This window comes from Vombatus ursinus, unplaced genomic scaffold, assembly GCF_900497805.2.
Source record: "Vombatus ursinus unplaced genomic scaffold, bare-nosed wombat genome assembly UNPS02000580.1, whole genome shotgun sequence".
Taxonomy (NCBI): domain Eukaryota; kingdom Metazoa; phylum Chordata; class Mammalia; order Diprotodontia; family Vombatidae; genus Vombatus; species Vombatus ursinus.
Window position 1 is genome coordinate 13,503,415 of NW_020940358.1, and position 26,729 is coordinate 13,530,143.

The 26,729-nt window shown below is 39.0% G+C and overlaps 1 protein-coding gene across 1 annotated transcript in view; it reads left to right on the top strand.

The window, feature by feature from the left end:
* LOC114034761 (piezo-type mechanosensitive ion channel component 2-like) overlaps window positions 1-26,729 on the top strand; it is a 161,539-nt gene that overhangs the window by 73,454 nt on the left and 61,356 nt on the right. Inside the window, exons 9-20 of the mRNA XM_027850563.1 lie at window positions 1,970-2,068; window positions 2,116-2,172; window positions 6,685-6,796; window positions 7,786-7,901; window positions 8,905-9,168; window positions 9,842-9,914; window positions 12,466-12,647; window positions 14,707-14,855; window positions 20,265-20,438; window positions 23,114-23,235; window positions 25,257-25,420; window positions 25,690-25,866. Of these exons, the coding sequence (XP_027706364.1) occupies window positions 1,970-2,068; window positions 2,116-2,172; window positions 6,685-6,796; window positions 7,786-7,901; window positions 8,905-9,168; window positions 9,842-9,914; window positions 12,466-12,647; window positions 14,707-14,855; window positions 20,265-20,438; window positions 23,114-23,235; window positions 25,257-25,420; window positions 25,690-25,866 (1,689 nt within the window). The remainder of the gene's footprint in view (window positions 1-1,969; window positions 2,069-2,115; window positions 2,173-6,684; window positions 6,797-7,785; window positions 7,902-8,904; window positions 9,169-9,841; window positions 9,915-12,465; window positions 12,648-14,706; window positions 14,856-20,264; window positions 20,439-23,113; window positions 23,236-25,256; window positions 25,421-25,689; window positions 25,867-26,729) is intronic.

Here is a 26,729-nt window from a genome sequence, read left to right on the forward strand (position 1 = left end):
TTCAGAGTAGGGGATAGATACTCCCGGACACCACCTTCTCAATCCCTGGCCAGCTTTGATAGAGGAAAACAATTTGATTAATTTATCCTAACAGGTAAATGGCTGCGTATACCATCATGGCTCACTCCCTTCAAGGTTATGAATGAGTGGACGAAAACAGTCATCATTTGCTATGTGCAAAGCATTGTTTGAGACTGGAATGCAGCATAGAACCTACTTGAGGGCAAAGATCATTTCATTTTGGTCTCTATATCCTCAGTACCTAGTATAGTGCCTGGCCTGTAGTAGGCACTTCGCATCAGAGGATCTGTGTTCAAATACTGCCTCTTATGCTTCCTGCTTACACAGCTTCAAGCAAATTCCTTAAACTCATTGGGCATCTGTTTCCTCACTCATAAAAAGAAGGGTTTGGATTAGATGATCACCTCCAATTCTAGATCTATGATCCCACGGCTATGGACAGATCTCAAAAACAGAAGTATTATTTTCATCGAAAATGACATTTGTGGGGACAGCTAGATGGAGCAGTAGATAGAGCACTGGCCCTGGACTCAGGAAGACCTGAGTTCAAATTTGGCCTCAACACTTGACACTTACTAGCTGTGTGACCCTGGGCAAGTCACTTCACCCCATTGCCTCGCAAAAAAAAAGAAAGAAAGAAAAGAAAAGAACATTTGGAGCTGAAAGAGGTGAGTGTGCTTAGATTGAAGAATGGAAGAATACAGGCCAACATAAACCCTATCTTCAATATTCCCAAGATTAGGCTTATTTTGTGTTAGCTCCAGAAGACAGAATCACAATTAATAGGTGGAAGTTACAGGTAAGTAAATTTCATTGCATTTTAAAGAAGAGTTTTCCTGTAGTGAGGTTCCTATCATTGGATATGCTCAAACAGAGGTTGGGTGACTAGCTAGAGAAGAGATTTCTACATGTCTTGGGGTGGGGTGGGGTGAGCTGAACTAGTGATCTCTAATGTTTCCTACAGTTATGAGATTCTGTGAATTTCTGATTCTTTGACTGAATTTCCCACACCCACCCTTTCAGGTGGTTATCTGTCCTATTTCTAAAGCTGCCCAGGAAAAGAATCAGAAACCTATGTGGCCTTGAGTGCTGCCAGGGAGAAGGGGTGCCCAGGGTACCAGCGGGAGCCCCTGGAAGCATTGAGACACAAGCATAGGCAAAAACAAAGGTTGTAGAACTTAGACCTAGAAGGAACCTTAGAAATCACCTAATCTAACCCCCTCTCTTTACAGATGGAGAAATTAAGGCCCAAAGGGCAAATGTGACTTGTTTAATATTGTACAGGCGGTGCCGGGGTTCCAACGCCAGTCTTCTGACTCCAAAACCAACACTCTTTTTATATTACTACACTGCCTCCCAGCATACATAGCTGTTTGATAAATATACACAATAAATAGACTCCATAATCATAACCTCTTATTTGGCCATGCCTCTACTCCAGTTGCTTCATTCCAGTATCCTCAACATCTCCATAGGGCTAGGTTTTCCCTGTCTACCAAGGTGACAATTGACTAATCTCCTAGGTTCATTATACCAATGCAGGGCTTCTAAGCTCCTCAGAGCCCCCATTCTGGTTCTCTGGCCATGGGAGAATAATAGAACCAAGACTCTTTACCCCTGGACTTGATGATGGCAAAGTCCCCAAACTGGCAAGGTTAAAACTTTGTAATTCTATTGCTCCATAAAAATTCTCTACATTACAGATTGAGAATCAGAGAGGTTAAAAGATTTTCCCCAAAGTCACATAGCGAGTCAATCAATAAACATTTATTAAGTGCCTACTATGTGCCAGGCACTTCATTAAGCAGTGAGGATATAAAGAAAGGTAAAAGACAGTCCCTGCCCTCAAGGAGTTCACAATCTAATGAATGCAAAATGGAAGTTCAGTCATAGTCTCCATATTACTGGCCTCATTGGAGTTATTGTTTTAAAATTTTGTTTTTCACAGAAACAAGAATGGATAGAAGACTTTACTCTAGACTCTTCAACAGACTACAATGAAGTGGAGCTGAACTGTATCGTGCAGCCCATTGCCAGTGAGGACAGGGTGAGGGTATTCACATCTACGCCTATGTGTAACAACTCCTCTTGCAGACCTTGGGGGCTCCACCAGGGTGCAACATAAGGACATTTCTGAAGACAGCGGTGCCTGTATGGCAGGGTATTTTTGCAAAATTTTGCATTGGGAGCCCTGAATTTTAAATGTATATCATTACTCCTATTCCACCATCTTGACTTAACAAAAAAGAGGAGATTTGGAAATCAGATGGAGCCTCGTAAAAATGGATGAGGAAATTCTCCACTGCTGATGAAAGGTTCTAAGTATGGCATTAATTAAACAACAGCAAACATTTATTAATTGCCTACTTAGTTCAAGACACTTTATTGGAGTAGGAGTAAGGTATACAAAAATAAAAGAGGTCCAGTCCTTGACCTCAATGAACTCACAGTCTATTAGGGGAGGATCTTATATACCTAAGGAGAATAATACAAAGTGGAATATGAAGGGGAGAAAGGAAAAATCCTAAAATCCTCTAGAAATATCTGAAGAGCTATTTCATTTAGGAGGATCAGGGAAAGCTGGCTTCATAGGTAAGGTGGCAAGTGAACTTAGTTTTGAAGGGAGAGAAGGATTCTGAAAGCTGGAGGTAAGGAAGGAATACATTACTGCCATAGGAGATGAGCTGTGTGGATGCATAGAGTTAAGAGGTAGAGTGGCAGTAGTCTAATATGGCTGCAGCATAGAATGAATGCAAAAGCATAATGTAAAATGTCTGAAAAGGTAAGTAGAACAAAAAGTATGGAGGGCCTTAAATGCAAGGCTGAGTCCTTTGCATTTTATCCTATAAGCAATAGGAAGACATTGAAGGTCTGGGGACAGAAGAGATGACATGGTCAGACCTATGCTTTAGAAAGGTGACGCATAATTCATTCACTCAATTAACAAGAATTTAGTAAATACCTACAATGTGCCAGGCACTTTGTGTAATAAATATTTCCCTAGCACTTTCTATGTGCCTAACATACACACATATGATTTGCTATCTGCCCTTTCTGCCTTACTAACACCCTGTCCCTCTGTCCTTTCATTTTTTTCTCTTGCTCTGTGAACAGTAACCCAATCAATACTACAGCTGCTAATGTAAAGGGCACGATAACCAAATTACCTATGACTCCATTCACAAATCCTGTGAATTCCAGACAAAAACTCCCTTCCCTGGCCTCCACTCCCCTATACATGTTATGCTCTTTGAGGGCAGGGACTGTTTCACCTTTAGGTATTTGTATCTACAGTGCCTTACATGTAATAGGTGCTTAATAAATATTTTAATATTTATCTTATTGTTACTTGGCCTTGCTTCCATTTTCTGTACATTTCTCTCTTAAATTCAAGTTAGTTGATGAGTTCCTTATGCAACCGCATTTGTTTCTTTCTCCAATTCTTATGTATATAATAGTATTTCATTACACTCATATACCATAATTCGTTCAGTCAGCCCATTAATAAACATTTATCGAGCATCTACTATGTGCCAGGCATTGTACTAAATGTGGTACCCAGTTTATGGGTCTCCCTTTAGTTTCTAGATCTTTGCTACTAAAAAAAATTGCTGCTATAAAAACTTTTTTATATATGGGTCCTTCTCCTCTTTCTTTGATCTTGTCTCCCATCTTTTTTTGTTTCAAGTTTTTAAAATTACATTTGCAAGACACTGGACAAATGCAGTCTTACTGGCTGTATTAGGTATACTCTATCTCTAGCCAGGGATCTGTCATCCCTACATTGTAAGTTCTAGTCCAGAAATCCCAAATATATTATCAGGTACTATCTTCTTAGCCAGATATTTACTTCCCACATTAATTTTCTATTTTGCATTCGTTGTTTTCAATGGGCAAAATAATCTTTGCCCTTATGGTCTTTAGTTTCTTGGCTAAGACTTCATAATCATTAGTAATACTTTTTAGGTTCTTTCTGGAAGTTTTATTTGTGCCCAAGTAAATCACCAGAGTGGGTAGTTGTCATCTGTTTTGATTTGTCTTGGGAGAGTCTCTGTTGTGTCTTGGAAAAATGCCCCAGCAAGATAGCAAAACTCTCTATTGTTGTCAGGTTAACAAATAGCTGTCTTAGTACCCCTGTATAGGGAATGTACAGTTTCTACTACTCCTTTCTTCTTCCTCTGCCTATTACTGAATGAATTCTCACCTGATGACTCCCTCCTGAGCTCCTATACTTCAACCCCAAATAAACATCTCTAATTTTGTGTCCCATAGGTATCTCAAACTCAATAGGTCAAACTAGAGCTCATTATCTTTCCTACTAAGCCCACTTATCCTCCAAATTTCTCAATTTCTGTTAAATCCACCACCATCATTCCAGTCATCCAGATTGGCAACCTTAGAGTCAACCTGTACTCTTTTTTCTCAAGCTCATCCTCTCTAGCCAATCAGCTGCTAAGTCCTGATGATTCTGCTTTCTCAACACCTCTTGTATTCATCCTAGTCTCTCCACTCATCACCATTGCTGTCCCTCCCCAGCTCACACCCTCAACACCTCTCACCTTTTGTAATAGTCTCTTAATTGGTTTCTGTGTTTCACATCTCACCTCTTTCCAATCCATCCTCCACTCATCTGCCAAAAATAATTTTCCTAAAACACAAGCCTGATCATATCACCCACCAAGAAGTTGGTTGAAGCTCATCAACAAATCCCCATTCTCAGTTAGAAGAGGGGAGACCTCTATGCTATGTAGTGGAAAAAGCACTGAGAGGATAGTGTTGCTTAAGAGTATGCGGAGGGAGTAGAGGAGGAGGAGAAATAGAATAAGAAGGAAGAGGAAGATGTGCTTCTGTGTCCAGATCTTTGAATTCTTATCTGAATCTCCCTATTTTTTTTTTTTAAATTACAACCTTTCCTATCAGTGAAGGGTAAAGAAACTAATGAGATGATTGACCAACACACTGAGTTTCTACAAAACATTTTTATTCTGTAGGTAGAATTAACCATTGGCTTGTAATGGAAGGAAAACCACTACTGACCTACAGTAGTAAGTGAGACTAGAAAAGATCTTGCCATGCAAATAGGCTGACCAGTCAGAGTATTTAGCAGAATGAAGTGTTAGATCCTGGTTGGGTGCAAAATTCACATAAAACTAGAGTGTCTGTGGGCACTGAAATGACCACTCCTTTTTATGGAGTTGCAAGTTCTTTGGCCAGAAAATTGTTTTGTTATATCGTTTTTCCCCAGAAGTACCCAACATCTCAGACCTGGCCAATGTGCTGAATTGTTTTGCGCAATTATATTTCTATGTTAAAGGATAGAGCTCCCATTTATCCTGTGGCAGTGGGGGCTAGGTGTTGAGTTGGTGCCTAGTGATAGAGATGGAAAAAATAAAAAGAGGGAAGAGCATAGATAGTAAATACACTAAAAAGCGGAGGGGGGGGAGTTCAGAGGGAGATTCAGGGGCAGTTTTGTGATGGGTTAAATTTAATATTTTTTGGAACAAATTACATAAATTTATGGTTTCCACTTTGTAACTTTAAATGTTAGCGTTTGTAAAGTACTTAACAAAAAAACAAAACAAAACAAGACAAAAAATACTGCAACCCTGGGCCATAACTAGTTGTCTTAACTTTAGTTTTGCCACTGGACTTCACTGACTCTGGAAGAGAGAGTGAGGCTGACAACTTTGCACAGCTCTGCCTCACTTAAATCCAATTCATGCTCAAGTCAAGACATCACCCCATGATGTCATTGGTCCTTTTCCAAAACAAAGGATGAACAACAACAAGAACCTTCAATGACTTTCTATTAACTTTAGAATAAAATGCAAATCCCTCATAGCTTTTAAAGTCTTTAACAACTCAATTCCACTTTCCCTTTCTAGGTCTATTGCAAATTACTCCCCCTCACACCCTTTGTGTTCCAGCTAAATTGTAAAGAGAGTTTCCTAGCTGACTAAAGTTTTTTTTTCTCTTCCTCAAATTTAACATCATTACCATCAGCATATAGTTGCTAAGCACCTGTAATGAACTAGCTATTGTGTTAGTTTTTGGACTTAAACAAAATGGATAGAGCCTGGGTGCCAGGGCGGTTCAGTTCTAGTCTTGTTCCAACCAACTCGGAACAATTTAATATTGCTCAATAAGTCAGAAATCTGTGGTGTTGCCAATATTCGTACTTCCTTTGTCTGCATAGATTACAAATGTTCTATGTCTTAGCTGACAATCTTTGAAAGAAGTTGAAAAATTCATCTCCCAGCAGCCATCCTGGTGATCAGCTTCCCTGAAATCAGCTAGACTGGTCCTCCCATGTCAAATATACAATACTTCATCATGCCCATACTCATCTTCCCAGCTTGCCAGGATTTTTCAGAACTGAAGTCCATTGACATGGTTTGCAAGAACCCAGGGTCACATCTACAGCACAATGAAATATCAGGGTTGGAAGGATTGGGCATATGCAGAATGACAACTGCAAATGACCCTAAAGAAAATGGAAAGAGGTATGGGTGAGTGCAATCAGGTTGTAATCTATTAGGATATCATCAAGGATATAGATGACCTAAATCCATGGGGTGGCTAGGCATTGCAGAGTATTTAAAATTTATCTTTGACAATTGTCGACCCAATAGCCTCATTTGACTTCTATTTTTCTTCTACCAGTTGACTGTTCTCCCAAGTGGGAGCTGGCAGGTTGTGCCACTTTTGAAGTGTGAAGAATATAAGCTCCCAAGCTGTGGTGTGGATTCGCCTGCCTTTTGTGATTCAGAACATGGTAAGACTCTCTCTTCTTGTGAAAGTGGAATTCAGTGGTGGGTCTAGGGAAGCAGTGTTGAGCTCCTACCTGGACTCAACAGGCAGCTGTGTATTAGTGGACAGAGCAAGGGATTTAGAGTCAGAAAGACCTGTGTGTCCTAGAACGTGGATCACAGATCATAGGTTGAGTGCTGGGAATGACTGCAGAAGACATTTATTCAACCCTCTCTTTTTATAGCTGAGGAAACTTAGTTGTACAGATTTTAAGTGACTAAATAAATCATATTAAACCCAGATTTTTTTTTATTCTAAGTCCAGAGCTCTATTCACTACAGCACACTGCCTTGACTTTTGGGAAGTTCTTTAATTTCTCTGTGCCCCTCTTTTCAGTTTTATCATCTGTAAAATAGAGATAGCAATACCTGTGTTAGTTGCCTTAACTGCTTCATTGATTGTTTTTTTTTTTCGTAAATACCACTGATGTTCCCTGCTTCTTTTGTACATCACTGTCATTTCCCAGTGGATCATCCCTCTCCCCCAGCAGAGACCTCCCTTGCCACAAAGAAGTATAGCAAAGAAAAATAAACCAACACGTTGACCAAGACATGGTATTTCCTTTGAAGCTGTTGATATGTTGATGTTTGTCCTTTGTTCTCTAAGAGGATTAATGACATTGGGGTGATGTCTTGACTTATGCATGAATTGGATTTAAGTAAAGCAGAGATGTGCAAAGTCATCAACCTCACTCTTTCATTTAGAATCATTGAAGTCCAGTGGCAAGACAAAAGGCAAGATGCTGTTGAGGTAGGTTAGGTAGGAAGGAATTTGTGAAGATTGCTTGGGAGGTGGAATCCTTCAGAAGATGGAAATGGAGGTCTTTATACAATAATAAGACATGCCTAGAAGAGACAACCAAATGTTTTCTGTAACAATTGGGATTGCTAGGTTCCGTTTTGACCCTTCAGTCTTCTTCCCTGGTATTTGTAAATCTGTTTATACTACTTGCAGGAAGCAGCACTTTCCCCAAAGAGACAGAACCTAAGGACAAAGAGCCCAGCAGTTTTTCTGTCCTTGGCCATCTCATTATGAGTCAAAGTTATGTCACAGCACTGATCATTATGATGGTAAGATCCAAGACTGATGAAACTTCCGGTTATTTATTTATTTATTTGGGTTTATTTTTGTTATATTTACTATTCTTCTATTCTTTAGGACAAATAAAAGAAAATCTTGTTTGGAATAGGGATAGAGACTTCACCTGTCATTTCATTAGTATAAGGAATTCCAAGGTGAGGAAACTTCTGTTAACTCAGATCATAACCTTCTCTGCAACTGATAGTCTCAGAAAGTTGCTAAGAGCATTGAAAGGCTCTCAGTTTTGCCTAGAATCTATCGCAGTTCCATGAAATCTTTCCTACTTCAACAAATTCAAAATATATTTATTCAGCAGTTCAATTTAATTCCATTAAGATGTCATTAAGCACCTCTACTGTCTGTGTTCAAGGCCTTGTTCTGGAGTTACAAAAATGGATGCTACACAAGGTCTTCTTTTTAGGAGCTTAGAGCCCAGTGAAGAAAAGGACAGGTACAAAAATAATTGTAATACAAGGGAGTGAGACACTTCAGATGGAGAGATGAAAGCAAATTACTATCAGAAATTTGAGGAGAGAAAGGTGATTTTTATTTGAGGAATGAGGGTAGTAGTGATCTGACAATTCCTAATGGAGGATGTGGTATCTGAATTGGGCCTTGAAGGAAGGATGGACTTTAAGAAATGGTGATGGGGGTGTGAGTCTATCCCAAGGATGGGAGATGGTGTGAGATTAGGCATGGAGACAGGAGTGACATGAGAAGGTAGCGTGAAGAGTAGTCCAGTTGGGTTAGAATGTAGAGTACAGGAAAAGGAATATTATGAGATAGTGTGGGAACTATTTTGTAGAGGCTTATATCCTCTATTTGGTAGGCAAAAAGGAGTCACTGAAAGGCTTAGGAGTAGAAGAGTGACATGATCATAGAGATGCATCAAGAGGATTATGATCCAGATACTACAAAATGGGTCTACTCTTCCCAAGACACATTTGTTTAGCTTCTGGCCAATTGGACTCATGTGCTGCCATTTTGCTGCAGGTCTGGAGCATCACTCACAACAGCTGGCTGACTTTTGTCCTGTTGATCTGGTCGTGTATCATTTGGATGGCTCGTAACAGGCGACGCTTGGCCCTACTCAGCTCACCCTTCCTTGTCATCTATGCAAATATCCTCATTCTTCTTAACTTTTTTGTGGCTCTCAAAGTTTCCCAGGAAGAATTATTTCCAGGAGTTTCCACTTCAGTCCTCATTGACTTTGATCTAAAACCTTACCCCCAGCCCTGCTTTCATATTGGTGTCAAGGTAAGAACCAGTTTCTTCAGTAATTCTAAATTTGGCATTAAATAGCATGGTGCCTTTTGATAGCCATGGTGGGAAGGAAAGACTGGAATGCAGTATGGGGCCAGTGAAGACAGAAGGGAAACAGGAAATAAATTATTATAGCAGTGATTACAAAAGGACTCAATAGGCTATGAATAGCTCACTATTCCTAAGGACGCATGCAGTGGAATGGATCCTAGATTGGGATTTCAGAGACCCAGGTTTTAGCCATGGCTCTGGCACCAACTTGATGTTATGGATAAGTTACTTTCCCTTTTGGGACCCCAATTTCATCATCTGTTAATGAGAGGGAGTAAATGATCCCTAAGTTTCCTTCCAGTTTTATGTGTTTGTAGATTCTTTGGAAGCAAGGAGATGAGTAGTATGGACAGATATGAGCTAAGAATATCATTTGACCCATCCTTGACATGAACCTGCCTGATTTCCTCCTGGTTTCCCACTGGTTTCCAGTGGGTTCTAGATATACACAAGAGACTAAGTGGTCCTTTCAAAGATATATTTCTGAAAGTCACTGCCATGGTAGAAATGAACAACCTCTAATCCCAGGAGGTCCTTGAATAAGCAAAGAAAGGTTTTCATTTGTTTTCAATTGCAGACTTTCTATGCATTTTCATTCTGGCTTCTCCTGAGGCAGTATATGACAGAGAGACAGTCACTGGCAAAGGCAAAGGAGGAGACTCTACAGGAAGTGACTGGTGATGAACATGGTGAGGACATAGTATGACAAATGCAAATACTACTCAAGCAGTACCTGCATTTGGGATAATCTTTGTAAGAAAGCACTCCCTTCTTCCTTGGAGTGATTTTTTTTTTTAATTAACAAAGGGCAAGGGAGCCATTTCTAGGGTTTTTTTATGTGTGGGCACAGGATCTCAATAGAAGCCACTGATGTATGACTTAATAAAGTAGCTGAGGTGGTTAGGAAAGGAACTCGGGGTCACCTTCGGCTTTGTGCCTGCTTAAAGTATGGTTCCATGTTAGGTTACTCTAGATCACAGGAAGCTTTGCTGAAAGAAATGGGGATGATTCGTCTGGAGAGAAGATTCAGGAGATATGATGGCTTCATTCAAGTATTTGAGGGATTGTCATGTGGAAAAGGGATTAGACTGATTCTCTTGGGCCAGGGGTGGTGATGGGGGTGGATGGGAAACATCAGGAACAATGAGTGGAAGTTACAGAGAAGGACATTGTGGCTTGATGCCAGGAAGTCTTTCTAACAATTAGAGCTGTCCCAAAGTGAAATTGGCCATTTCAAGAGGTGGGAGGTTCCCCCTTCTTTGGAGGTCATCAGGCAAAGACTAGGTAAGACTTGTCAGGTATATTGTGGTGGGGATCCCTTTTTGGGATGGTTTGGATTAAATGATCTCCAAGGACCCTTCTTGCTCTCAAATTTGGTGATCTTTGGGAATACAAAGATGAATAAGACATTGACCCTTTCTTCAAGAACCTCATAGTCTATTATGAAATAAGAGGCATTGTGGTAGAGTAGAAATCAACCAACCAGCACTTACTAAGTATCAGATAGATAGATGGATAGATAGATAGACACATACCTACATACATAGATTGATACATAGATGATAGATACATAGAAACATAGATACATACATAGATGATTGATATATACATTTATTGATGATAGATACATAGATACCTACATAGATAAATATATACATAGATCAATACATAGATACATAGATGATAGATACATAGACACATACATACATAGATTTTATATACATACATATATATAGATCAATGATAGATACATAGACATCTACATAGAAAGATGCATACATAGATACATAGATGATAGATACATAGATCAATAGATAGATAGAACGATAGATTAGTAGGTAAATAGATTTATACCAGGCACTGTATTAAGCACTTAGGATACAGATTAAGATGCAAAAGTGAGCCTCTGTGCTCAAGAAGTTTACATTCTACTTGAAAGAGCAAAATATTAAATGAGATAACATATGTAAAGCACTCTACAAATCTTAAAGAACTATATAAATGTTAGTTATTATTATTAATCATTATCATGAATATTAACAATAGATTTGGAATATGAGGACCTGGGTTTTAATCTTGGCTCTAAAACTTATGTCTGTGAATGTCAGTATGTCATTTCACCTGTGTTCAGGTTCTGTTTCTTCTATAAAATGTAATGGTTCTATTAGATAAACTCTAAGGTCCATTCTGGGTCTAAAGTTCTGTGTGCAAATAGCTCCAACACAAAATAGAATTTAATGTATAGAAAGGATAAAAAGAGTTATAGTAATCCAGAGGATGGAGAAACAATTACTGGTTAGGGGAATCTGGAAATTCTTTCCAGACAATATGGCATTTAAAAATAATATTCTGGACACAAAATCCTTTCATTAAAGTAAGTGGATAAAAATAACAGCAATATTGTTTTTAAAACAACTTCGAATGACTAAGTCATCTTGACTATTATAAATACCCAAATCAACTACAAAGCACCTATGAAGAAAGACACTATCTGCATCTAGAGAAATATCTGTTAGAAGCATGTATAAAATGATTATACACATACAGACACACAGACACACATTTGTGTCTAATGGTAGCCAAGGTGGGCAGGTAGGGAAGAAAAAAAGAAAAAAAAGAAAGTTACATGATAACTTTACTATATATTTAAAAGGAATAGTAAGTTGTATATAATAGATTTTCAGTTTTGCATGTAATCATCTTTTTTATTCTAATATGTTATGGAAATGCTTGTGTTATTTCCTAAATTTAAAATACAATTTTTTTTTAAAGTGAGTAGGATAAAAATCCTAAATGAATTAAGGTCTGAACCATTGCTATGTGGCCCAGTTTGTTAGTTTAATATGCTCATAAGGAGGTGAGGGCAGAAGAGGGGGAAACAAATCAGGCCTTGCTTGCATTCATGACAATTTTGATGGAACTTCTTATTCTCTCAGAAACTTAGTAACATGGAGGTCAGGAATTTGGAAGGCACAGTTGGTGTTTTGGTAACTGTAAGATGGATGGCTGTTGTATTTGGTATAGTAGCTTAGGAATGGGGACTTAGGAATCAGGAAAGATTGGTTGTTAATTCTGCCTCAGACGCTTATTAGTTCTATGACCCTGGGCAAGTTATTTTAACCTTTCTGGATCTCAGTTTCTTCATCGGTAAAATGAGAGGGTTGGACTGGATGGCCCCTAAGATCCCTTCTAGCTTTGAATTCATAACCCTGTATTTGGCTTCTCTTACTGTCTTTATAGGCCGAGAGAAACCAACAAATACTCTGATGGATCTCTTGGGCTCTTTCATTACTGGAATCCTGGTTAAATACTGGATCTTCCTTTGTGGTAGCATGTTCTTCATTGTCAGCTTTGATGGCAAGGTGGTTGTCTACAAAATCCTCTACATCATGCTTTTTCTTGCCTGTGTGGCCCTGTATCAGGTAAATTTCATTGCCATGGGAAACTGAGATGCCCCTCTCTGCTTCCTTCACATGCTGACTCTTAAGAATCGATAGCTGTAGGTTCTTCTTTTGCCTCATGGTAATGTGAAGATGGCCCAGGGTTCTCAAAAGTTAAGGAAACCAAGCAAAAACTCTTCTTAACTATTAATCTCACACTGTTCCTCATGCCTTCTCCTCTTCAGCTGTTGAATTCTTTTCCATTCTTGGAGTCTTCTTTGATGGCCCTGATTAGTTATGATCTTTGCCCCTTATACCTCACATAGGACTTTGTTTACACCTCTCTACAAGCATTTGCTATGTGTCATTGCATAGTTTTCCCTGTTTATCTGATCCTTATAGTAGGTCTGGACCACGCAAGGGCTACTTCGTAATTAAACTTTCTACCTTCCCTAGCACAGTGCTTTTCACAGTAGGTGCTTAATGAATATTTGTTGAAGAAATAAGTTTTTGGCACTGTTGAAAATGCAGTCATTCTAAACTACCTCTCTATCCTTAGCAGGCCAAAAGTTCAGGCTACTGACCATGTTTCACACTTACTGTGGCTATCAGATAACTGAAACAAGGTAGGAGAAAACAGACATAGGGGATGTGAAATGTGCCAGTTGGTTGGGAAGGGAGCAGAAATTAACTATTCAAAGGTAAGAGTGAGTAGATTTACTATAGCACAAGCCAGTGGGCTCCAGATCATTTTGTCTTAACTTAATACCGCATTACCTAAACTTGGGATTGGTGGATAACCAGTGTCCAATCCAAAGCAGGACTAGAGATCCTAAGACATAGGCTGCAAAGCTAACATTCAAGAAGACAGGGGGAAGCAATGTTTCTCAGTTGGTCACCTGTTCACTTCAATGTATAGTTCAGGGCTCAGCATTATGACCTGAGGGCCAATCTGTCCCTTTGTCTGTTTTTTTTTTATAGCCAGGGAATTTAAAATAGTTTCTACATTTTAAAATACAATCAAAATTTATTTTAAAATGTAAAAACCATTTTTAGGCAATGGGCCATAAAAAAACATCAAGCCACAGACTATAGTTTACCTACTCCTGGCATAGTAGACTGAGAGCTGGAATTTGACTCAGAAATCCCTCTTCTCAAATCCCTCTTATGATAAATAGCGACTGTGGGACCCTGGGCAAGTAACTTAAACTCTTTGAGCCTCAGTTTGCTAAAATAGAAAATAAGGATAACAATGTCTGCAGTACCTGCCTCACAAAGCTAATGTGAAGTTCAAATGTGATAATATACTACAAAGCACTTTGCAAACTTAAAGTCCTATGTAAATGTCAGCTGTTATTATTTGTAATATGCCTGTGGGGTGCAAGATCTATAAGTAAACAGGAAGAGGGGGCAGAGAAATGAGGCAAAAGAATGATCTCAATGAGTTAAAAGTATGAAGTACAGAGCAAATCCATTAAGGAACATACTTAGTTTGTCAAGATATCCATAAGAAAAAAACAGGCAGGTCATTAATCCCTTCAAGTCACCCAGGATCACCAGCACGAGGATTGGAAATAAAATGTGTACAATCAGGAGGGAGGGAGAGAGAGACAGAGAGAGAGAGACAGACAGGCAGACAGAGACACACAGAGAGACAAAGAGATAGACAGAGAGGGACAGAGACAGAGGTGGAGAACATCAGAGACAGAAGAAAAAGAGAGGGACAAGGATTTCTATTAAACTTCCAACTTTCCCACTTCCATTAAAAATGTGAGGAAGCAATAACCCATGGTCATTAGGTTTAAAAGATGCTTTATTATTTGCTGAGCATTGAATATTTTGCTTTTTTAGTCTCTGAGCTCAAAGAAACACCAAGATTCCTCTCTATCCCATGTGACAGCTTGTCATCCTTTGACAGCCCAGGATTCTACTGCCAACTTGGAAAATGGGCTCTTGAGGAGAAAGCTGCTTAGCTCTGCCGCAGCTGTCTGTAGGCTGCCCAGTGCTTGTTGGCATCTCCTGTGAGAGCTGCCTCTGGCTTTCCTCAGTGTCTCTAATATACTACAGTCCCCACTAACTCATGCAATGTGTCTAATTGCAGATTCACTATGGCTGCTGGAGGCAAAACCTGAAGTATTTCTGGATGGCTGTGGTCTTTTACTCCATGGTGGTTCTTATCACTGTCTACGGCTACCAGTTTAAAACCATTTCTGGCTTCTTAATCCACACACTGGGGCTGTCAGAAGAGGGGTAAGAGCTTTTCTCTTTGCGGCTTGTTGGCAGATCTGGGACAAGGCATTTGTGTTCCCTAGGCAAGGTTTGAGAATTGTGCCTGTCCTCCCGCCCTCCACTCCATATTCCCAACCATGTCTGAGATTTGTGAGTCATCCCTGGAACACGTGTGACTTGGCTCATCATGTGACAATGGACATTTGTGGCATTAAAATATGTTCAGTAATAAAAAAAAAATTAAGGGGGCAGCTAGGTGGCGCAGTGGTTAGAGCACTGCCTCTGGAGTCAGGAGGACCTGAGTTCAAATCCGGCCTCAGACCCTTGACACTTATTAGCTGTGTGACCCTGGGCAAGTCACTTAAACCCATTGCCTAGTCCCCCACAAAAAATTAAAAATCATCCCATTTGTGAGGTCCTCCACCACCGCAACAATGCTGCCTCTTGGGGACAATCTTACTCATTCCTAGTCCCAGCTGTATTTGTAGTTAGTCTACCCTGTCAGACTAAGAATCCCAGAATACATACCCTCAACGAACTGTGAGGGATTGGGAGACAGATGGTAGTTGAAGTTATGTCAGAATTAAGCTAACATCCTCCCTAATCTCCCTATTTTGAAATATTAACCTAAAAGGATAACAAGGCAGTTGTTTACTGGAACCCAATGATTTTCATTGATACAGAAAGGATTATGCATGCCAGGTCCATGCGACTGCAGTTCTGAGAACTACTCAGTCCTTTGGCAAGCTCTGCAGGCTATTGGCCTTGGCCTGGAGAGTAACTTTTCCAGTTACCTCCACTCTGCCCTGTGTTGCCAGGCTTCTTCCTTAAGGACTCAGCAGCAAAGCACACATAAATTCTACTTAGCTTCCATCCAGGAAAACGGTTCATTTTGCCTCTGTTTATCTGCAGACAAAAGTCCTTTGCCCCAGCATCAGGGTCAATCAATCAGTCAATCAATAAGCACTTATTAAGCTTCTTCTATGGCCTAGGTATTGTGTTAGGTGCGAGAGATACAAAGACAAAGACAAAACAGGATCTACCCTCAAAGAACTTCCATTCTTTAGGGGGAAACAACCTAAGTACATTTAAATATATATATACATATATATACACATATATACACATATATAAATACATAGAATATATTATATAAATTCATAAATATATTTATAACTAATAAAATATGCTATATAAATATATGTATTTATTTACAAATATACACATATATATTATATATAAGATATATACATGTATATACATATATATAAGATATATATGTATATACATATTGAGTGTGTGTATATATATGATACACACATACACACACACACATATATATATATGATATATACAAACATAAGCACGAGGTAATTTGGGGGAGGAGAAACTAGCATCTGGAAGATCAGAAACAGCCCAGAGAGCTTTAAGGAAACCTAGGATTCTAAGATGCAGAGGTAAAAAAGGCATTCACCCCAAACACAAGAGACAGGCTAAGCAGAGGCCCAGAGATGAAATGTTATGAAATATATGTGTGAGAGGGTACCTCAAGAAGCCCACTTTGGCCACACTGACAGCCCTTGCCTGCCAGCCTCCAATTATCCCTCATACAAGCATAATTCCACCTTAGAGGGAGAAGTGACTAATTGTGCGTCACAGTCCTCCCCCAAAATAGTAACACAAAGCCTCCAGGATATTAACATTAGGTACACAGACACCCACCCAAAACTTCAGAGGCACAGGCATTGTTACTCACTGATACCATTCCCAAAGGTAAGGGCCTCCGCACAGTAAGCTAGCTCTGCTTCCCTTTTTTTTTAAAAAAATATTTTATTTCATTTTAAATTTATGGAATAAAACAAGCATTTGAGTAACATAGTACAATAAAAAAAGATGATTACATATGAACCTGTGAATCTGCTATGCACAACTTGCTATTCCTTTCAAATATACAACAAAATTATCATGTAAATTTCTTTTTTTTCTTCCGTTCCCCCTCCCCACCCTAGTGATGGCTACCATTAGACACAAATAGGTATAGATACAAATATATAAATATACACACACATATACATATATACATACATACACACATACATATATATGTATACCCATATGTACACACATATATGTAAAATTGTTCATTACACAATTCCATTTATCAGTTCTTTCTCTGGATGCAGATAGTGTTTTTCTTCATATGTCTTTTATTGTTAATTTTGGCTTTTATTTATTTTTTTTCTTTTTTAATTAATTAATTTATTTTTAGTTTTTAACAATCACTTCCATAAGCTTTTGAGTTTTAAATTTTTCTCCCCTTCCCTCCCCACCTCCCTCCCCAAGACAATGTGTAATCTGATATAGGCTCTACATATACATTCCTATTAAACATATTTTCACATTAGTCATGTGGTAAGGAATAATTAGAACCAATAGGAGGAACCACAAGAAAGAAGAAACAAAACAAAACAGAAGGAAAAAAAAGATCAAATAGTATGTTTTGATCTGCATTCAAGCTCCATAGTTCTTTTTCTGGTTGTGGATAGCATTTTCCATCATGAAGCTTTGGAGTTGTCTTAGATCCTTGCATTGCTGAGAAGAACTAAGTCTATCAAAGTTAGTCATCGCATAGCATGGCTATTATTGTGTACAATGTTCTCCTGGTTCTGCTCACTTCACTCAGTGTCAGTCCATAAAAGTCTTTCCAGGTTTTTCTGAAGTCTGCTTGCTCATCATTTCTTATAGCACAATAGTATTCCATTACATTCATATACCACAACTTGTTCAGCCATTCCCCAATTGATAGGCATCCCCTCAATTTCCAATTCTTGGCCACCACAGAAAGAACTGCTATAAATATTTTTGTGCATGTGGGTCCTTTCCCCATTTTTATGATCTTTTTAGGATACAGCCCTAGAAGTGCTATTGCTGGGTCGAAGGGTATGCACATTTTTATAACCCTTTGGGCATAGTTCCAAGTTGCTCTCCAAAATGGTTGAATCATTTCACAACTCCACCAACAATGCATTAGTGTTCCAATTTCCCCACATCTTCTCCAACATTTATTATTTTCCTCTTTTGTCATGTTAGCCAATCTGATGGGTGTGATGTGGTACCTCAGAGTTGTTTTGATTTGCATTTCTCTAATCAATAGTGATTTAGAGCATTTTTTCTTATGACTATAGATAGCTTTAATTTCTTTATCTGAGAACTGCCATATCCTTTGACCACTTATCAATTGGGGAATGACTTGTATTCTTATAACTTTGACTTAGTCCTCTATATATTTTAGAAATGAGGCCCTTATCAGACACTTGTAAAAATTCTTTCCCAGTTTTCTGCTTCCCTCCTAATCTTGGTTGCATTGGCTTTGTGCAAAAACTTTTCAATTTAATGTAACCAAAATTATCTATTTTGCAATTTTGGTATTTATGACAGTCAAAATAACTTATTCATTCAAGGTCTTCTTAAAACAATACTGTTGTTAACTGTATACAATGTTCTCTTGGTTCTGCTCATTTCACTCTTCATTATTTCATGCAAGTCTTTTCATGCTTTTCTTTTTTTTTCTTTTATTTTTAGGCAATTGGGGTTAAGTGACTTGCCCAGGGTCACACAGCTAGCAAGTGTCAAGTGTTTGGTCTAGAGGCCGGATTTGAACTCAGGTCCTTCTGACTTCAGGGCCAGTGCTCTATCCACTGTGCCACCAACTGCCCCCATGCTTTTCTAAAATCACTGAGCTCATCATTTCTTTTAGCACAGTAGTATTCCATCACAATCATATACCACAATTTGCTTCCCTTAAATGTCCTGGCTACAGCTGCTCAGAGTGGAAGTATCCAAGCCGCAGCTGAGCTTGTGCCAGCTGCTCATGGTAGCTCAGGCACAGGGGAGCCCTTCTACAGCAGCCACCTGTCAGAGCAGAGAGTGCCCATTCTCTCCCCCCTACACACTCTTCCTTTTCTACCCATTCTTGTTTAGGTCTCCAGCATTCCTGATGCAGCTAAGCAAGGAGCAGCTGGGGCTCTCACGCTGCCGTCATAAAGTGAAACAACAGAAGCTGAGACTTTGCATAAGACAAATTGTCATTTACTAATTCCTTGGTATACTGCTCTCTCAGTGTTTCCTTACCTTGCCCCATACTTATTTTCCCCACCCCTCCAGCTTTAGATTATTTGCCCTGGCCTCAGTTTCCCATTCCTAGTCTTTGGATTGGTTTACTCTGGTGAACTGTTTTATCTGACCCAGCCATGGCTTTTTATCATTTGGGATCACAGCTTGGACTCCATCCTTTCCTTTTTTTCCTGAATGTGACTGCTCTATTCTGACAGGAGGTTGGGATGTGACAATGCCATGCTTCTCTGTTCTCACTGAAGGCAGTGAGAGACAAAGAAGAAAAAAAGTCATTGCTTTTCCTTGGCTTAGCCATAGATTCTGGAGTACAGACAAACCACGTATCATGTCACTAATTTGTCCTGAAAAAACACAGTGTTGGGTGAAACATTACAAGACGCCTTGGGGTTTTATAAGAATAATGTTATACATTATGTAATTTTAATGATCAAGATTAGCCCTCTGCTCATTCTCACCCCTAAACAATTAATTTCAAGAGAGAAGAGAACAGAAAATTCATCTTCCTTCCCTCTTTATGTTTTTGCAGAGGTGGAGGGTCTATGGGATAGAACATTATATATACTGTCAGATTAAGTTGAGATATTGATTAATTTACCTGAACTTTTTCTCTTTCTTTTTATACTTATTTGTTACAAGGATTATTATCTGAATGGAAGAAAATATAATATGATGTAATGTAATATCTATTTTAAAGGAAAATATATATTAAAAGGAAAAAAAGAACAATGTTATATGCTCCAAATGACATTACAGTGTGGTTTTGAGACTTGGGAGGGGGCAGAGTATTGACTACAATGGATTAATTACATTACCTTGAAGTTATGTTGGTCAGGGTTGCCTTATAAAGATTAAGTTTCTAATCACTTCCATTTCTGTAGCACCTCTGACATGGCGCCATTATAATTCTTTGCTCTAATCCTGCCCTTAGATCTATATATGTGAATATGTGAGCAAACATAAAACATAACTGAATCTTCACATGGGCAGCATGCATTAACCTTTTTTTGAAAAGCCTTTAAGTCATTAGAGCTCCATTTTCCCCCTTAGCTGACAGCTAAGTAAACTCAGGTTTGTAGTATGAAGTCATTTTATATGAAGATATTAGAGTGTGAGTGGGAGTATGTTAGCAGCAAAGCTGAATTTATTCACCATTCGTAAGAGGAAAGGAGTCATCAATGAGAAGTGCTAACAATAGATGCACAGGTCAGATGTCCTTATTTTATGGGGTGAAAAACAAGCGTGAGCCTCTAGGTCTGCCCAAATGATTCCTCCTCCTTCTTTCCCTTGCCTTGCCAGGTTAAGAGACATAGGGCTGGAACAGTTTGACACGGTGGAGCTGTTTGCAAAGATTATGCTTCCTGCGGCTTTCCTCCTGGCATGCATCCTTCAGCTGCACTACTTTAATGAAGACTTTCTCAAGATCACCAGCCTGAATAATACTCCAATCAGTTTGGAAGGCACACCTGATAGGTACTCTCATCACCACGGCAACACTGGACAGCCCACCATATATGCGAAGAGTCTACACTCAAGAAATTCAATTAAGAACCCCCCTCCCCTCATATATATTCCATTCCATTCATTTTGACAATAATGAAGTACCTGCTCTGTACCTGGCACTAAGCCAGGTGTTGGGAATCCAAAGAGAAAAATGAAATGGCTCATTAAGGGGTTCTTAATTCTACTAAAAGAAGGGAGAGAATACAACAAATACACAGATAAACAAACAGGAGAAAACTTAAGGAGGGAGAACTCAGTAAAAAAAGAATTGCTATTTATCTTGGGGCTTGGGAGATGGGTTTTTTAATTTTTAAAAATTTGTTGTAGAAATTATGACTTCTCTGTCTTTGTGGAATTATACATTATCTTTTCTATGCCCCTATTTTTTTTTTCATTTTTGACCTGATTAGTTGACTTTATTAAAGACATAACTAGCTTGATGGAAAAGAAAGACAATATAAGTTATAGATAATAATAACTAGCATTTATACAACTCTTTAAAATTGTCAAAGTGCTTTATGACTGTTACCTCATTTTGTCCTCACAACAATTTTTGGAAGTAATTGCTATTATGATCTCCTCTTTAGGCAGAGAGAGACTTGCCCAGGGTCACACAGCTAGTAAGTGTTTGGGTCAGGATTTGAACTCAATTCTTCCTGATTCCAGGTCCAGTACTCTATTCACTGCCCTGCCCAGATGCCTAATTGCACAGACAACGTAAGAGAACATTGGTTTCCTCCTCCAAACTAAACCCCAGTGCTCTTCATTACACATGATTTTCCCAACCTGAGTTCATCCTTTTATTCAGAAAGTAATCCTGGGGAGGCCAGGAGGGGAGATCCCCAGAAGCTATCCTCCTCTACAGAGTAAAGAAAGCTCATTACATAAGAAGGCCAGAGCTCACTTTGAGTGAATATGGTAGGCTGTGACTCCATCTTCATGGAGAATCCATTCAGAGCCTACTCATGAATACAGACAATCACCTGGAGGTGCAACTCACTTTTAGATCATGTGGTTCCCACGTCTGCCTGGTCTGAAAAAGTTAATATTTTCTCAGTCTGATTCTTGCATTTTCTTCCATAGAAGGGGGGGGGACATGTTTCTGAAATAGGTTGTCATCGTATTATAGTATCACTTTTTATGGAATAAGTTTCCAACATAACTGTTTTGTACTTTCTAGAAATAAGATGATTGAAAATGATGTACATCTTCTGGCAGATGTGTGAGTCTCTTATTTTCTTTTAACTTTTTGCAGAAACTTTCTAACCAGCTATCTCAGTCAATCAGTGAACAAGCATTTATTAAGCACTGCCTGGAATACAAAGATAAGCAAAAAGAAAGACAATCCCTGCGCTTAAGGAGCTTAAGTTCTAATTCGGGAAGAGAACACTTTAAAAAGCTGAAAGTGGGAGTGAAAGGGAAAAGAAAGTATTGATACAAATTTACAAGAATAAATTCCAACCCCTAATAAACAAATGGTCAAAGGGGAGAAGGAAATGCTGATATAACTAGCCAATTTCTTAGGGATTCTCATTCAGCTCTTAGCTGCATATCACGTTTCCACACTCCTTTACCAAGAGCAAAATCAGGGGAGGGAACCCTGACAATGACCACCAAAAAGTTCTGGCTTAAATCACACAATCAGACGTCACATCCTTCTATGATCCACGCAGGCAGACAATGCCATAGGTGCACATAACAAATATAATTTCCTTTCTATTGTCTTTTCTTATGTGGAGTGAGATTGGGAAATTGGGGTGGGTGGGGAATTTGCAATATTCGGAAGCAGGACTCAGAGTTGGTTAAGAGGGAGAAACAAGGGCATTAGCCAATAAATCATACGTATTTGATAAACCATTCCTTTTCTTTCTTTTTAGCCTCAAAGCAACGATTTGGAAACGTCGGAATAGGTGAGAATTAAATAGGCTTGTGCTCACTTTGATGCATTGCATGCTACATACAGCCCCAGTTACGTTAGTTTGCAAAAGTTCTCATATATATTATTTGGTTCCCACACCAACCTCATGCGGAAGCTAGTATGCAGGGGTTCTTAACCTGAACTCTGTGAATTTCTCTTGTCAATATTTTGATAAGTATGTGTCAATATAACTGGTTTACTTTATAATCCTAGGTATTTTATTTTATGCATTTAAAAACATTATTCTGAAGAGTCAGTAGGTTTTGACAGATTGTCAAAGGGGTCCATGGCATATCCAAAAAAGATTAAAAACCTCTGGTACAAATATTGTTCTCCCTACTGTACAGATGCAGAAATTGAGACTCCAAAAGGTTGAGTGGTTTGTCTAAGGCTAAAAATTTAATGATTTTTATTTCAGAATTGAGTATCCTGACTTGGAGTTTAGTTCTTCTACCCTGCTAGGTCACTTTCTTGATTTGGAGTCAGTTTTTTTTTTCCTGCATGCATGAGAAAAATGTTGATGTAATTCAAAATAATGCTAATGGAAGCAGGTCATAGTGGTTTAAAATTCTTTAGATTAAATAAATCAGCTCATTCTTTCCATTACCAGTGATGAGGACCCATTTCACTTGTGACCTTTAAAAACCCAACCCAGCAAATGAGGAAGTTGGCAAATGAATCAATGTTTTTTAAGATGGTCTAAGCCCACCCTTTCTGTATTCTGCAGTCTGACGCCTGGAAAGAAAATTGACGAAACTCAGAACTCCACAAATGATCTAGACACTGTCACAGTGGATGAAAAACAGAAGCAGGAGGAAAATGAGCAGCCAGAACAGAAAGGACCAGCAGGTTAGAGAGCTGATCAGCAATAGGTCATATATGACATCTTCCAAGAATCCCAGTTCTCAGCTGTGCCAAATGAACACTCTGGCATACCAGGAAGTTGATTTTCTGTCTGTAGGCCTTTGGGCTGTATATTTGGATCATAGATTTAGAGCTGATGGTGACCTTAGATGTCATAAAGTCAAACCTTTTCTTTTTTACAAATGTGGAAACTGAGGTCCATAGAGGTTTGTCTGCGGTCACACAATAATTGGCAGAGATGGGATTTGCACTCAAGTTTTCCAACCCCAAATTCAGTGCCCTTTCCTTTGTGCCACGTTGACCCCTAGATAGGATGCAGTGTTAAGTAACTGATTTTGTATAAAAAAAAAGCAACCTCCGAACCCTATTCCCTCCCCCACCCCACCCCTGCCAAGTCCTCAAACAGATCTGACAAATTCAAAGTTGTTAGGCCAATTCAACACATCATCTTTTCTTTCTTCCAATCAATTCAATTTAATTCAACAAATAATTATTGGGTGCTCCTTTTGTGCAAGTCCCAGAGAGGAGAGGAGGCATGGGGAATATAAAGACAGGTAAGACATAGCGTAATGCCTGCTCTTAAGGAATTTACAATCAAGTAATAGCTAGCCAAATAATAGTATAACATTTATTAAGGTGTGCAAAGTGCCTTTCCAATATTAACTAATTTGATCTTTACAACAACCCTGGGAGGTAGATGCTGCAATTTTACCCATTTTAAAAATGAGAAAACAGAGGCAGAAAGAGATTAAATGACTTGCCCAAGGTTACACAGTCCGAGCTCTGTCCACTGGGTCACCTAGCCATCCGGATAGACCCATATAAAAATAACTGCAACATATAATAGCTTTTGGTAAATTGTTGTCAAAAAATACAAAATGCTGTGATTCAGAGAAGAATGAGATGACTCATGGCAGAGAGATAGGAAAGCTTCATGGAGGAGGTGTCATTTGAGCTGGACCTGAAAAAATGGTGTAGAGGATAAGGCTGTGAGTTGGAGTCAGAAAGACCTGGTTTCATATCCTACCCTTTAATACTTATTAGTTGTGGAACCTTGGGCAAATCACTTACCCTCTCTGGGCCTCAGTTTCCACATCTGTAAAATAAGGGAATTGGATTAGATGATCTTTGAGGTTGCTTCCAGCTATAGATCTGTAGTCCTATGAATGGGTAATATTTTGACAGGCAAGGATGGGTGGGGTTGAAGGGTATTAATACAATTTCAGAGTTAGGAGAGACTTCAGAGTTCACCCAGTCCAATTTCCTTATTTTACAGATGAGGAAATTGAGGCCAGATTTAATTTAGAAAGCTAATTAGGAGAAAATTAAAACTCTTTCCTACACTGCCTCAGAAACTGAATAAATTTAATGTCACATTCCCCTAGCACCTCCTGTACTCTTTTTTCCCCTCTAATGCTAACTATTAAGTCATTTTGGTCACATATGTAGGCAAACCTCATTAGATCAGACTCTGCTAATTAGGAATGTATGCTAATTCTGACAGGGAAAAGGCTGAAGCCTATTTTTGTACTATGTGTAGAGAAAGGGCTTGCAAATTCATTCATTCAGCAAATGAATGCTACTTTGAATAGAATAGTATGAGGCTGGGGGAAGAAGAATATAAATATAAATAAGGTAGCTCCTTGTTATCAACTTCTGTAAAGAGCTTACCAAATAGGAAAAATTAGGTTTCATCAAGATTTGAGTAAAATGCTTAATCTATTAGAGAGAAAAAAGTGTTTTAAGCACTTCAAACGTACTTATGTACAAACAATGTGCTAATTACAACCATCTGATCTATTCATTAAAGCAGGTCCAAAAAGATTTCTATTTTGGCAATGTTGAATGAGCCTCATTCTGGTTATTATAAATGCACTTCAAAGTATTCAGTGATATGTCTTTAAAAACAATCCACAATTCAGACTTTTCACCAACAGTCTTCAATTAGTTTTAATAAGGTTTTAGTATAGCACTTCTAAACCGTGGCTTTTTTTCTCCCTTCTCAGAGAAAGAAACAAGAGATTGCGACTGGATGATTGACAAGCTAACTACTGGTTTTCTGAAACTTCTAGAAATAGTTAATGGAACTCAAGTGTTACTATGGAGACTACTGGAAATACACATCATCAAGGTTGTTTCCACTGTGATCATCTGGGTTACTCTTCAGGAGGTTAGTGATCCAGAGGAAACTGCCTTTCAGGGGAATTGGAGAGGGGCATTTTTTTCCTCTAACGTGTGGAAGTTTAAATTCAGATTTTTAGAACTTTGAAAGTCAGGTGGACCTCAAGATGAAAACCAGTTGAGCATATCTAAATGCATATTTCTGTCCTTCCTAACACATCACCACTTGACTCTGGACCTATAAAGTCAGCCAGACTCACACGTGCAGGAAAATAGAAAACAGGATCCAATCAACACCCACCAAAATCTTTATTCCAGGTTTCCTTCATGAATTGTCTATTCTACATCGTCTGGGTGTTTGCATTGCCGTATTCCACATTGCGCCTGTATGCATCACACATCTGCACGGTTTGGGCTTGTGTAATGGTCATCTGCAAAATGATGTATCAGCTGAAGTTCGTCAAACCTCTGACCTACTCTTCAAATTGTACTGAGGTGAGAACCCTGGCAAAGAAGAGGGTGACCTACCATGAGACCTTAGAAATGACCTCATAACATGGAGCATTAGGTCAGGAGGAGATTGTAGACATCACCCAGGAACTCTAACCCCCTCATTCTACGGGGGTCTACGAGCAAGGCGTCTTCCAAGCGAGACATGCTTGAATTCTTGCTCTTCTTCTACTTGAGAGGCAGCATGGCATAGTAGTTAAAGAGCTGGCCTCTGAGGCAGGAAGAACAACCTCTCCGTGCCTCAAGAAGCTAAGAGTCTCAGTTGATGAACAAATGCTGATCTGCATTGGTGGAGCTCATCACAGGTCCAGAACCAATTAAAAAAATTATTTGGATACTTATAACTGTCTACTTGTATACGGTATGCCCCCTGAATAATAACCAAACACATTTATCTAGCATGTTAAAGTTTATAAAATACTTTCTTCATAGCAGCCTTGTGCGTTTGGTAGTGTAAGCCAATACTCATTTTACAGATGAGACAACTAAGGGTAAAGAGGCTTGCTTAGGGTCATACAGATAGTAAGGGGGCCATCTCCAGTTGTCCTGATCTATATTTTGTCATTGGACCCAGATGTCTCTGGAGGAGAAAATGAGGCTGGTGACTTTGCATAGCCCTCCCTCACTTAAATCCAATTCACTTGCAAGTAATGGCATCACCTTCCTGATGTCATGGTCCTCTGAGAATGAAGGACAAATAACAACAACAGACAGTAAGTGTTGGAGCCAGGTTGTGAACTCTGGTCTCCTAACTCCAAGCTCAGCATTCTTTCCCCCTTGGTGCCTTCTCTCTCTCTCTCTTTCTCTCTCTCTCTCTCTCTCTCTCTCTCTCTCTCTCTCTCTCTCTC